The sequence below is a fragment of the Bos indicus x Bos taurus genome, chromosome 9 (genome assembly GCF_003369695.1).
Source record: "Bos indicus x Bos taurus breed Angus x Brahman F1 hybrid chromosome 9, Bos_hybrid_MaternalHap_v2.0, whole genome shotgun sequence".
Taxonomy (NCBI): Eukaryota; Metazoa; Chordata; class Mammalia; order Artiodactyla; family Bovidae; genus Bos; species Bos indicus x Bos taurus.
This window is the reverse complement of record NC_040084.1, coordinates 66,323,626-66,336,122: the sequence shown is the minus strand read 5'-3', so window position 1 is coordinate 66,336,122 and position 12,497 is coordinate 66,323,626. Positions and strand designations below refer to the sequence as shown.

At 34.3% G+C, this 12,497-nt stretch overlaps 1 protein-coding gene across 16 annotated transcripts in view; it reads left to right on the top strand.

Annotated features, from left to right (window-relative positions):
* Positions 1-12,497, top strand: part of PTPRK (protein tyrosine phosphatase, receptor type K) — a 612,580-nt gene that overhangs the window by 364,360 nt on the left and 235,723 nt on the right. For all 16 annotated transcript variants that reach the window (XM_027551493.1, XM_027551494.1, XM_027551492.1 and 13 more), the window contains exon 7: positions 8,866-9,159. In XM_027551493.1, coding sequence (XP_027407294.1) covers positions 8,866-9,159 — 294 coding nt within the window. The remainder of the gene's footprint in view (positions 1-8,865; positions 9,160-12,497) is intronic.

The window sequence follows — 12,497 nt, the reverse complement described above, 5'->3', positions numbered from 1 at the left end:
GTGTCTTTTGGTATGGAACAGACAGAATTTATGTGGATAATTTTTTCTTACAGTGACATGGATGACTTTTTTTCAAGGTGTTCTTAAGTCAACCACTCATTCTGTAGCGAATTACTGAACTTAGGCACTGCAACAGAGACTGGGAATGTAATGGTGAAAAAGTTTGATGAGCGTGTTACAAAATTTATTGGAAAATAGAGAAAAAAGAAAGAGCAAGACCACTTGTGGTCTCATAGTTCCCTAATCACTGTTATTAGCTGTTTGGTGTATTTCCTTATGGTAGTAGTGGTTAGTGGTTTTCTTTTCTCTGTCTCTTTCTTTAATTAATAGGAATATAGTTTTTACCTTTTAAAATGAAAGCTTAAATAAACTAAACATTCAAATGTCACCTGACATTTGTTGTATAATCTTCACAACTTGTGTTCTTGAAGTATATGATGGAATGCTACTGAAATACCATAATTTGTGTCATTTACCTATTGTAGAATATTTTGATTGCTTAATTTTTTGCTCTTTAGATATAGGTTTAATTGTCTCTTTCCATTAGATTTCCAGAAGTGGGATTACTTTAGTCTGTTAACACATCTTTACTTCTTGATATACGGCTTTCCAAAAATGTCAGTTCAGTTGTTGATGAGTAAGTTGCATACTTACACACCCATTTAACTGTGCCTCATTGATGATGGTCAAGCCTGTGTGAATAAATGATCACATATTTAGTGTTTGCACCCTCTTCAAAATACTGCTCCAGTACTTTTTTGAGAAATGTAAATGTGTGTGTGTGCTTAGTCACTCAGTCATGTCCCACCCTTTATGACCCCGTAGCCCACTAGGCTCCTCTATCTATGGTATTCTCCAGGCAAGAACACTGGAGTGGGGTTCCTTCTCCAGGGGATCTTCCCAACCCAGAGAATGAACCCGGTTCTCCTGCATTTCAGGCGGATTCTTTACCATCTGAACCACCAGAAATGAAACAATGTAAATGTAAATGATGTAATTTTAGGTAAGTATAACCCCTGGATTTGTGAGGGGGAATTATTTTTCACATTGTAGTGTTTCTCTAGGGGAGTCTATAAGTATCTTGGGCTGGAGGATTTTTCATTTTGTGGGACTATCCTGTGAATTTCATGATCAAGTAATCTTGCTGCTGCTGCTGCTGCTAAGTGGCTTCAGTCGTGTCCGACTCTGTGTGACCCCATAGACGGCAGCCCGCCAGGCTCCCCCATCCCTGGGATTCAGGCAAGAACACTGGAGTGGGTTGCCATTTCCTTCTCCAATGCATGAAAGTGAAAAGTGAAAGTGAAGTCGCACAGTCGTGTACGACTCTTTGCGACCCCATGGACTGCAGCCTACCAAGATCCTCTCTCCCTGGGATTTTCCAGGCAAGAGTGCTGGAGTGGGGTGCCATTGCCTTCTCTGAAGTAATCTTGGCTCTAGCCAATTCAAAACAAGTAACACTCCTCAATCATTAGAACAATTACTATTAGTGAAAAACCGCTGGGGGAGAATGAAGAAAGTCTTGTTTAGATAGATATAAGTAATGATTTAAAAATACATAATAAAAATAAATAAATATATATATATATCATTAAAAAAGGACTTTTTTGTTCAATTGCATTTTTTTAATTCTAAAATAGTACTGCCTACTTATAGCTGTGAAATCATGGGTGTTTATTTCACACTTCTCAGGATTTTTTGTGTATGTGAAATTTTATAAGGGTGGGCAGTGGGGCACAGCACACACTCTTTCCATAGCCTCAGTTCAGTTCAGTTCAGTTGCTCAGTCGTGTCCGACTCTTGGCGACCCCATGAATCGCAGCACGCCGGGCCTCCCTGTCCATCACCAACTCCCGGAGTCTACCCAAACCAATGTCCATTGAGTCGGTGATGCCATCCAGCCGTCTCATCCTCTGTCGTCCCCTGCTCCTCCTGCCCTCAATCTTTCCCAGCATCAGGGTCTTTTCTAATGAGTCAGCTCTTCGCATCAGGTGGCCTAAGTATTGGAATTTCAGGTTCAACATCAGTCCTTCCAGTGAATATTCAGGACTGATTTCCTTTAGGATGGACTGGCTGGATCTCCTTGTGGTCCAAGGGACTCTCAAGAGTCTTCTCCAACACCACAGTTCAAAAGCATCAATTCTTCGGTGCTCAGCTTTCTTTATAGTCCAACTCTCACATCCATACATGACTACTGGAAAAACCACAGCCTTGACCTGAGGGACCTTTGTTAGCAAAGTAATGTCTCTGCTTTTTAATATGCTATCTAGGTTGGTTGTAACTTTCCTTCCAAGGAGTAAGCATCTTTTAATTTCATGGCTGCAATCACTATCTGCAGTGATTTTGGAGCCCAGAAAAATAAAGTCAGCCACTGTTTCCACTGTTTCCCCATCCATTTGCCATGAAGTAATGGGACTGGATGCCATGATCTTAGTTTTCTGAATGTTGAGCTTTAAACCAACTTTTTCACTCTCCTCTTTCACTGTCATCAAGAGGCTCTTTAGTTCTTCTTCACTCTCTGCCATAAGGGTGGTGTCATCGGCATATCTGTGGTTATTGATATTTCTCCCCACAACCTTGATTCCAGCTTGTGCTTCCTCCAGCCCAGCGTTTCTCAGGATGTACTCTGCATATAAGTTAAATAAGCATGATGATGATATACAGCCTTGATGTACTCCTTTCCTATCATACGTGTAATTTCCATGGAGATGATAATAGGTAACAACAACCTATTTTGATTGATACGTGGTCTAGATGCTGGCATAGGAACCTCATATTTAGCAGCATCCAAACTTTGTGATGTCTGAGCATTAACTTTATTTGGCCAGTTCAAGCTTATGAGCCACCTGAATGATAGGATTTGAAGAAAACATCTATCATTAGATTGTTGGATTTAAAAGGATTTTAATATATTAAATAAAATTTTTTTACTTTCTCAATGCACAAATATGTCAACATAATTAAAATGATGCTTTATCTGAAAAATGATTCATAGAATTTACTGACTACATAATTGATATGGGCAAATATCATGAGATAGTAGTCCAAAGAGTGAATCGAGAGGTATTCAGCTGCCTAAGGAATTCGTTAGGATTGGAAATCTGAGGTATCAGTGATAAGAGTGAAAATCATGAAAGAACTATTAATCTTCTCATAAATATATTTTCATTACAGTTTATAAAATGTGACTGCATGAGAAACTTTGTTACATCTTATACATCAAAACACTTTCAACAGTTTACTTCATGTTTTTATATCTTAGGAGAAAATTAGACAAATTATGTTGCCATTTATGTGATATCAAATGCCCCCAGCAATGCTTTTATTATCTGTAACCTGCTTTCCATTTCTTATGGAAGGAAAGGCCATCTTCTGTTCATCAGTGTTATTTCAAATTTCTTGAAACAGTCAATACCATTAAATTATATTTTTATCCTTTTGAGGCATAATTTAAGATCATTTAAAACTGTCATAGGGTAGCTGATAAATAAAAGCTTGAGTTATTTTGTATATTGATGTTATTCTTCCTGCATTTGTCGTTAATGTTCTTTTCCATTTACTTGAGCATTTAATAGGTGATGTGGAAGAAAATTAGACAAAATGAAGCATGAACTAGTAAAGTTTTCTTTTTAAACTATAACTGGGTCAAAATTTTAATAAGAGGAATGATAAAGGAGTAGAATAATATTGATTTGAATTGATTCATTCATTTAAGTAAACAAATGACAGCAAATAAATAACTCCAAGGCAAATATTCTAATTGTATTTTTATAGGAATTTAGACATAGAAAGGGAACATTGACTCTTGTAGCCATTTCCAGTAATAATTTTCATCCTCTATATTTTCATTTCCTTTAAAAAATAAATAGCAAGGAAAAAGCAATGTGGATAAATTATTGCCTCTTAAAAATAATTTTGACTGTTCTGAACATAGCTAGGAAATATCCTAGGAGAATTATTTTGCTAGCTTCCTACCAACTAGATTAAAGGTAGAGTCGTGATGTCTCCCAGGAGTAAGAATGAGTTCATAATCCATGTCTGTGATAGGCTGAAAATGATACCAAAAATCTAAGATCCTAATCTCTGGAACCCATGACTACTTTGAGCAAACTCTGGGAGATGGTGAAGGACAGGGAAGCCTGATGTGCTGCAGTCCAAAGAGTCCGACACAACTGAGCGACTGAACAACAACGACTATTACCGTATTTGGATAAACTGTCTTTGGGGATGTGTTTAAGCCAAAAGTCTTGAGATGGAGATAGTATTTTGTATTATTCATGTGGACCCTGCATGTGGATATAATCACAAATACCTTCTCTGGAGGTTCAGATGGTAATGAATCTGCCTGCAATGCAGGAGACCTGGGTTAGATTCCTGGGTCAGGAAGATTGCCTGGAGAAGGGAATGGCAACCCAATCCATTATTCTTGCCTGGGAAATCCCTTATAAATAGAGGATTGGAGGGATTTGGCTACAGAGAGAAGAGGAAAAGGCAGTGTGAACTGTGAAATAGAGACTGGAGTAATGTGGCCAAAAGCCACCGGATACCAGCTGCTAGGAGATACTAGAAAAGGCAAGGTACTGATTCTCCCCTAGAGCCTTTGGAGGAAGTATGTCCTGGTACCACCTTGATTCCGACCCAGTGATTCTGATTTGGAGCACCTGGCCTCCAGAATCATGAGAGAATAAATTTCAGTTATTTTCAACCCACACTTTTTTGGTAATTTGTTACAACAGTCTTAAGAAACAAAGGCGTTTTTATTGCCTGCTTCTATAATGAGAAGGCTTATCTCAAGATAATTTTTATCAAGCCTTCTCTGACAAGTAAACAAAACAATGTGGAAGGATATAGGATTGAGAGGTATTTAATGTATTTATTTGAAAGGACAAATGTAGAAGTGTCATTTGCTTTGATATTTACTTTGTTGAGTGACTTTTTCTGGCTTCATAGCTTCAACTTCTGATTTTGCATTTTATTAACTCAGTGTTGATAAGTGACATGTCTGTTTGTAAATAGCATTGTAATAGGAATAATTGAATGAGAATATTCTTTCATAATGAGTTACTTTGATTCCAAGACACTTTTAAAAATTATTTGAAATAAGAAAACAAATAAAGCAATTTGAATGTATAATTGCAATTTTATAATAGGTTTAGCTCTAGAATAATGAATATAAGTCATTAATTGAAAGTTAATTGGTAACATCGGCAAAGTTTATCTTGTATTTTGGGGATTGCACGCTTCAGTTGATACATAGTGTACAATTGGGATTTATTCACACCACACCTCTGGGTCTGATAGTGTATTAAGTTATGAAGAATATTAATATTGTTCTGCAGAACAATTACTTGTTCATTTGCTAACTGATTAAAATTCATGCATAATTTATTGAAATGAATAGAGATTTTATAAATAAGCCTCCTTGTTCTCAAGGGGCTAAAACCAAAATGCATATGCTAATATGAGGCAACTTTTTACCTCCAACATAAAATTTAATATGTATTGGTATATTAGTCTCATTAATGTTAGGTTTCACTTATAATCATGCTCTTAATCAATGTATATGTTTTTAAGCCTCTCTGAATATTGCCACAGTTCTGAATTTGAGCTAGTGCTTTGATTACTGGACTGCCCTTTTGTTGACTTGACCATAGTAAGTGAGATGTAACACTGATCAGAGTGAATTATTGGCCTCTTTGGTCCAAGAACCTGATTACAACAAACTCAGTTCTTCATGTACACAAAACACTAGTGTTGAATATTAATTTTCAGGTTTAAAATTTATATGCTCCTTGGCAGAAACAAAACAAAGCAAAACAGCATCAAATATAGGGCTTGTTGACATGCCTTAGAAATGTAAAGTCTTTTAAAATTCTTAAAATTATGCCTAGTGTGCCAATGAGGAAATTATAATAATAACATGTGCAGGTCTACTCAGCTAATAGTGTATGCATTTTAAAAACTAGATCTCTTGACTTTAAATTTCATTTTCTTGTACATGTCATTTCTTTAAAGGTAGAAATGATAGAAGAAACATTATGCTTTACTTTTTCACTTGTTTCTAATATATGTTTTGTTGTAGCTTTCCTCTTCTGTTCTCCTCTTTTGTTTTCTCCTTTATTTCCATGACAATAATATGCAGAGTTGTGATGGTTGAGGTTTTATATTCAATGTACACTTATTAGGTCAGGTTTCACCCTACCCATAAATTTATAGATTAATCCCAATGTTTGTTATGTATGATTCATTTGGCAAATTATTCCAATGTAAAATATCAGACCTCTGCACGTTATTGTTCAGCTGTGATATGAGTGAGGCATTGCTGCTCTGGGTTAGAATCCCAGCAAGCTGTGAATTTAGTATCATTTCCTACTTAAATTAGTCAGTACATGAGCCATCTGGAATGAAAACAAACATTACAGATATGAGGCAGCTCAGTTTATTTGCAAAATACAGACTGCTTCTTAAAATATGTGCAACATTTAGATAGTCTGGGAAGATATTTGCATTTTTTCTATTACATTCATTTCTCTATTCAGTTTCATTTTAGTTTAAGATTTAGAAAATATATCAACTCTCTCTTTGTCTACCAAAACTTTTATAAACTTGAAATATAAAAGTTGTTAGACAAGTTGCTGAAATTTCATGGTATGAATTGTCCAGCTTTATTTTGTTTAGCTGATACATGAAAATTCTAAACTATTTTGGTATTATTTAGACTTTTTCTTCTGTAGCTTCTCAATGGAATTCAGCTGTGAATTTGTAAATATTAATTCACCCTATACCCAATTTTGAATATATGCTGTTGAAAAGAATTTTCAAACCATTAGAGATTTTGTACTTAAAATTTATAAATCAGGTGTTAAGCACTACCTTTCTATAAGAAATAGTGATAATTTTAAATGTAAGCAGTTTACAAAGCTCATGGTCCCAGGTGGCTCAGACCGTAAAGCATCTTCCTGCAAGGCAGGAGAGCCAGGTTCAATTCCTGGGTTGGGAAGATCCCCTGGAGAAGAGAATGGCAACCCGTTCCAGTATTCTTGCCTGGAAAATTCCATGGACAGAGGAGCCTGGCAGGCTACAGTCCATGGGGTTGCAAAGAGTCAGACATGACTAAGTGACTACACTACAACACTAGTTTATATAGAATATAAATAATCTTAATCTGAGCTTTATTTTCACTTTAAACAGGAGCAGTAGTGAAACACAAGTTTATATGATTTTACTGATAACTAGTTTGAAAGCTGTTGTGTAATGATGATTCTTGATGTGACTGACTATATTCTTCAAGTCATTTGGGCAGAAAAAAAACTAGTATTACTCACTAGGTACCTCTCCCTCCAACGTCTGATATTTTTAATCTCAGTATCTATTTTCTACATAACTCTCAATTTAAAATGATGAATTTACTGATTTATTATTTCTCCCTTGCCATGTTATATGAATACCCAATGTGTAGAATAGCTTTGCAGTTAGTAATTACTCAATAAATATTTGTCATATGAATTTTGGAGGAAGATTCTTGAAAATTAACCTGTATAGAGATTTAGTCCAGCTTGATTTATTCCTTATGTTAGGGATGTTTTTAAGACAAGGGTTCATAAGGTGGAAACTACACATTGGAGTTTAAAAGCAAATTCTGAGCTACAACTGGAAATCTGTACCAGAAGTATACGTTTTTTGTTTTTGTTTTTTCCAGTGTTGTATTATAAGCATTCATTGCCATTAAAATAGGAAATCCAGTTTAAAAAAATATCAGCTGTATTCTCTTGTTTCTATCTGCGTCTTCTCCTTGAGATGAAGAGGTGGACTCCAAGAGGATTGTGTGGTTGCATTTAATAGCTTTTCTTCATATAATTTGCTTTAACTTTTAAAAAAAAAAAACACCTTTGAAACAATAGATTAACACTTTCCCTTAAAGTCTTTTGGATCCCCAAGAAATGTTCTTTCTGAGACTTAAAGAAGCTTCCATCTGATCGCAATGTAGTAATTAGAATTCATATGGACAGAGCTAAAGCTATGGGATCTTACATAAAGTTCAATATCAAATTTCACCTGTATTGTTGTTAAGGGGAAATAGTTCCCTAATTCATTATTTATCATATTCATAAGTTCAACAATTGATATATTGTTTCCCAAAGTTTCTTTCTAAGGTATTCAAGATTAAATTGCAGTGTACCTTTGACATTTGAGTTTAATATTTGATGCATTGCTTTATCACATGCTCCTCCCAAAGGCCAGTGATATGTAATGATTTGTGATTTTGCCTCACTGTCAATTTCAGTTTATTATATTGAGAGATAGATGTATGGAAACAAGTCATCATTCGGCATCAGCTCCTGAGTTCAACGTTGCTATGCTTTCTTTTCATTTCATCTGCAAGAAGTCTGCAGAAGTTAAAGAAAAAAAAAACAGCAGGAACAAAAACATGACTTGGACATATTTTATGAACAAAATAATTAGTTATAGCAGTATTCATTAATTTGGAGATTTGTCAAGATCCTAGTTCCTCAAGAATGTTAATGTGTACTGTGTTTAGTAGTTAATCAGAGCTATCTATCTCTAAATATTTTCTTTTTATTTCCCTTGGTTACTGTGTCTTAACAAATTTATCTCCTGAAGAGGCATGTTTTTAATTAAAAAAAAAAACAAACTTGTGGTAAAAGGGTCATATCCCATCTTGAAAGTATTTGCTCTTTAAAAGTAGAGTTTCCAGACCACTCATTCCCAGTTTTCTTTTAAATATTTATTATGAACTCCTAAATAGAATAGGCCTTAAACCTTTAGAGTTCAAGAGATATAAGTATATCTATGCATTATAGTCTTTTGGGTGTTTAGCTAATGAGATTGTTCATCCGTCTCTCCTAGAACCACCGAGACCCATTGCTCCTCCCCAGCTACTAGGCGTTGGGCCTACATACTTGCTGATTCAGCTAAATGCCAACTCCATCATTGGCGATGGTCCTATTATTCTGAAAGAAGTGGAGTACCGAATGACATCAGGGTCCTGGACAGAAACCCATGCAGTCAATGCGCCAACTTATAAATTATGGCATTTGGATCCAGATACCGAATATGAGATCCGTGTTCTGCTTACAAGACCAGGTGAAGGTGGAACGGGGCTTCCAGGACCTCCACTAATCACCAGAACCAAATGTGCAGGTAAGACTGAAGAGCAGGCTACTCGGCCTAGTGAAGGAATCTAGCATAAGACATAATATTCTTCCAATATTAAAAATTCTAATTATTTGTTACATGATTAGTCATATTATTCTAAGATTTCCAGAGTATTGGTAAATTGTAGCCTTAATTATGTCATCAATTTGACTGATTTCAGGGCAGTGTGAATGTTTCTTTATTATTATTGTTATGAATCTACAGTCTTTTCTTGCATGGTAATTTTGCTCAGCTTTCTTGTATTTAGCCCAAAATCTCTGATTGATGCCAGTGAACCTATTATTGAGAAAGAAAACCTTCACAGTTTAAGCAAGTGTTGAGTACCTTTCTACTATGTGCAAATTGTCTGTCTTGATAATTTTGTTATGGTCAGTGCAGAGGCTGTATCTGATAATACGCATAAGAAAAGTTACTTTGAGTCAATCCTCAATAAAGTCTATTCAGAAAATTCTGTTGGGGATTAACACAGCAGCTGGAAACCCAGCTTTAAAATACAGGGTCTTTTCTTAAGTCTTTAAAGCTTGTATTGTCTTCCTCATGCCTAAAACAGAGTGGTGAAAATAATAGCATATGGAGAAAACAATAAGAAATGATGAAAAGTGAAATAAAAAGTACTGTATAAACATGCATCCTGTTCCTTATTGCAACGTATTATTATAATGAGAAAAATCATTAGCTATTTATTAAATCCACTGATAAGTTTTATTATCTAATTTATTGGGTGCACTTTTATTATACTATTTATTTTATTGTTTTATTGTTGAAAATAGTTTAATTTTTTAATTTAGTTGAAAGAGTTTTTTTTTAATGTCAATCATTATGTTGAAACACCTGCAGAGTTAATTCATAGGTCTGTATGTCTTGAACATTTAAAGATTTAGATTCTGAAAATTGAAAACTAAGACCATAGGGATATATGAAAATGTAAATGCCTGTAATGTGTCTTTTGTTTCTTTGACATCTGTTTAACAGTTACAATATTCTGAGGCTACCCACCAAGAGTACTGATCTAACATTAAAGTAAAATTCATGCAATTACCTAATGTATTGTCATCCCTAAAAATATTTTATTCTGACTCATTTTATATATTCATATTTACATATTTCCTATATAAATATTTAAAGATGCTCACTAGTAGGAAGCTTCACTGCTGAATTTTTAGTCTCAGATTTAGACAATAGACAGTTTTCTAATTTGCTGATTGTGTCATATGTTTATCTTGTGGTTGGAAAATAGCTTAATCCTGAAGACATTAGGTAAGTCTCTGAGGCTCAGCCTAAATCACACAATTTGCTTTTCACATTTTCAGTACAGCTAAGTCTTTTCACTTTAAGTAATGTGACAAATTATTCTTATTGTAGTAGATGAATTTCCTGTGGGGAAAAGCAAGTTGACTCTACAACCTCAACTAGTCAGAGAAATAATTTAAAAAGGAAGCAATATGGAAACTGAGAAGTGACTCACTCTTCCAAAATTAATATCTAGTGGTAACATAAAATGAGGAATGGTGGGGTCTGTTTTATTGGAGAAATTATCCACACATATTTTCTGATAAAATTACCTTTCTCTCCCTTTACATTTAATCCTTACAAGGTATATACAAACAAAAGTAATACATGTTAATTTACTATTCAAGTGAGCTTCCTCTTGATTTCTGGGCCCAGACTTCTTTCTTTTAAATATCTCATCTGCCTTATTTTTTACCAAAATAGATCCTTAAAAATTAGCAGTACCACACAATGATTTGTTAATATAATGTAATTTTTAAACTAGAAATTATTTGAAATTGGTCATTGGTCTAAAGGCCAATGGAAATTGAAAATAAATGAAATTGTGTTTTGGGGCTAGTTATGCTGTATTAAGTGGATGGAAACAACATTTTGAGGAACATTGATTTATCCCTGTTAAATGCTTATGTTCAGAATGCCTATTGAGCTGAAATAAGTAAAAATATGACTGTAAAGTGCTTTGAGGTATTTTACTTTGAGAATAACCTTATCTTTGTGGGAGGGGACAGAGTAAAAATAACTTATGCTCATAGCTGCTTTCAAATTTATAAATGTCTTGACATTTTTAAATTATATTGGTCTATTTTTGATATGTGAAAAACATTTAATTTGTGGGTTCTGTGGCATAAAATGGTATGAAGCTCATTCATTTGCAGTTTTACTTCCAACCGTAAAACAGTTTTTGAAACTATCTTTCACATGTGGTGAGTCTTTGTCACATATCTTTATTAATTTATTAATGTTCTCATAGGTGTGTTTGATGTAGGTTTTATGGTAAAAAATGCTTATAGACTAGATTTTCAAGTACATTGTAGACTGGAGAGAAACTATGGTTACTGTTTTATAGGAATGTCTACTAATTATGCTCTCTTATTAGCAAAAGAGGGAAAACTTACGGAATTAGATGTTCTATTAGCTTTTAAATCTCTGAAAAGCAGAAGTTGGGTATAACTGATGAACATCACATATCTAAATACAGTCAGTATAGGTTAAAATTATGATGTCCGTCTACTTCCCCTCTTCAAGAGTTCTTTCCCGAGTTTAAGATCCTTCAGACCCTACCAGCGTGAGTATCATCACTGGCCTTAGTCTGGTGTTTTATAGCAACGAACAGAACACAACTTATGCTGACTATGATATTCTCTGATATTTAGTACAAAAATTCTTCATAATCTGGGAAAATAATCCCTTTGAGATGACAAAGATAACTTTTGGAGAGGTTCTCATCTAATTCTATTAAATTGTGTAAACTCTGAATATTGTTTCTGTAAACCATTCCATTTTAAGAAATACTAGTCGGATGCCATGTTGTAGGGTAATGTTTTACCATTAGTATCATCTGGTTGAATATTTTTGTTTTGAAATAGCTATTTTAATGCATTCTACGTGTTAGACCACCAAGAAGCCTTGAAGATAAGTATAATTTTTTTTAGCTCTGTGTGTGTGTCTGATATCAATTTCACATGAATTTTTTATAAGTAACAAATAGGGTGATGATGACTTCCTGCCTCTCAGAAATTCTTATTTTTTTATTTTGGTTTATCACAAAGGAAAAATCCTTGACTACTAGATACCTATCAGAGAGTAATTAGTTTATATTTACTGTCTTAAAAACTCCATTTTAATGTAGTGAAGCCTTTTAAATTTTACTTCTGGCAATAGTAATTTTTTTTTCTTGGCAGAAATCTGCCAATAAATAATTTTACAGCAAGTTAATGAGTTGGCTTTATTTATGTGTGTTAATGAGTAAGTTTTATATTTTAAATGCAAATGTACATTTTCATAATACAGTATTGATTGATGTTGCCTTATAA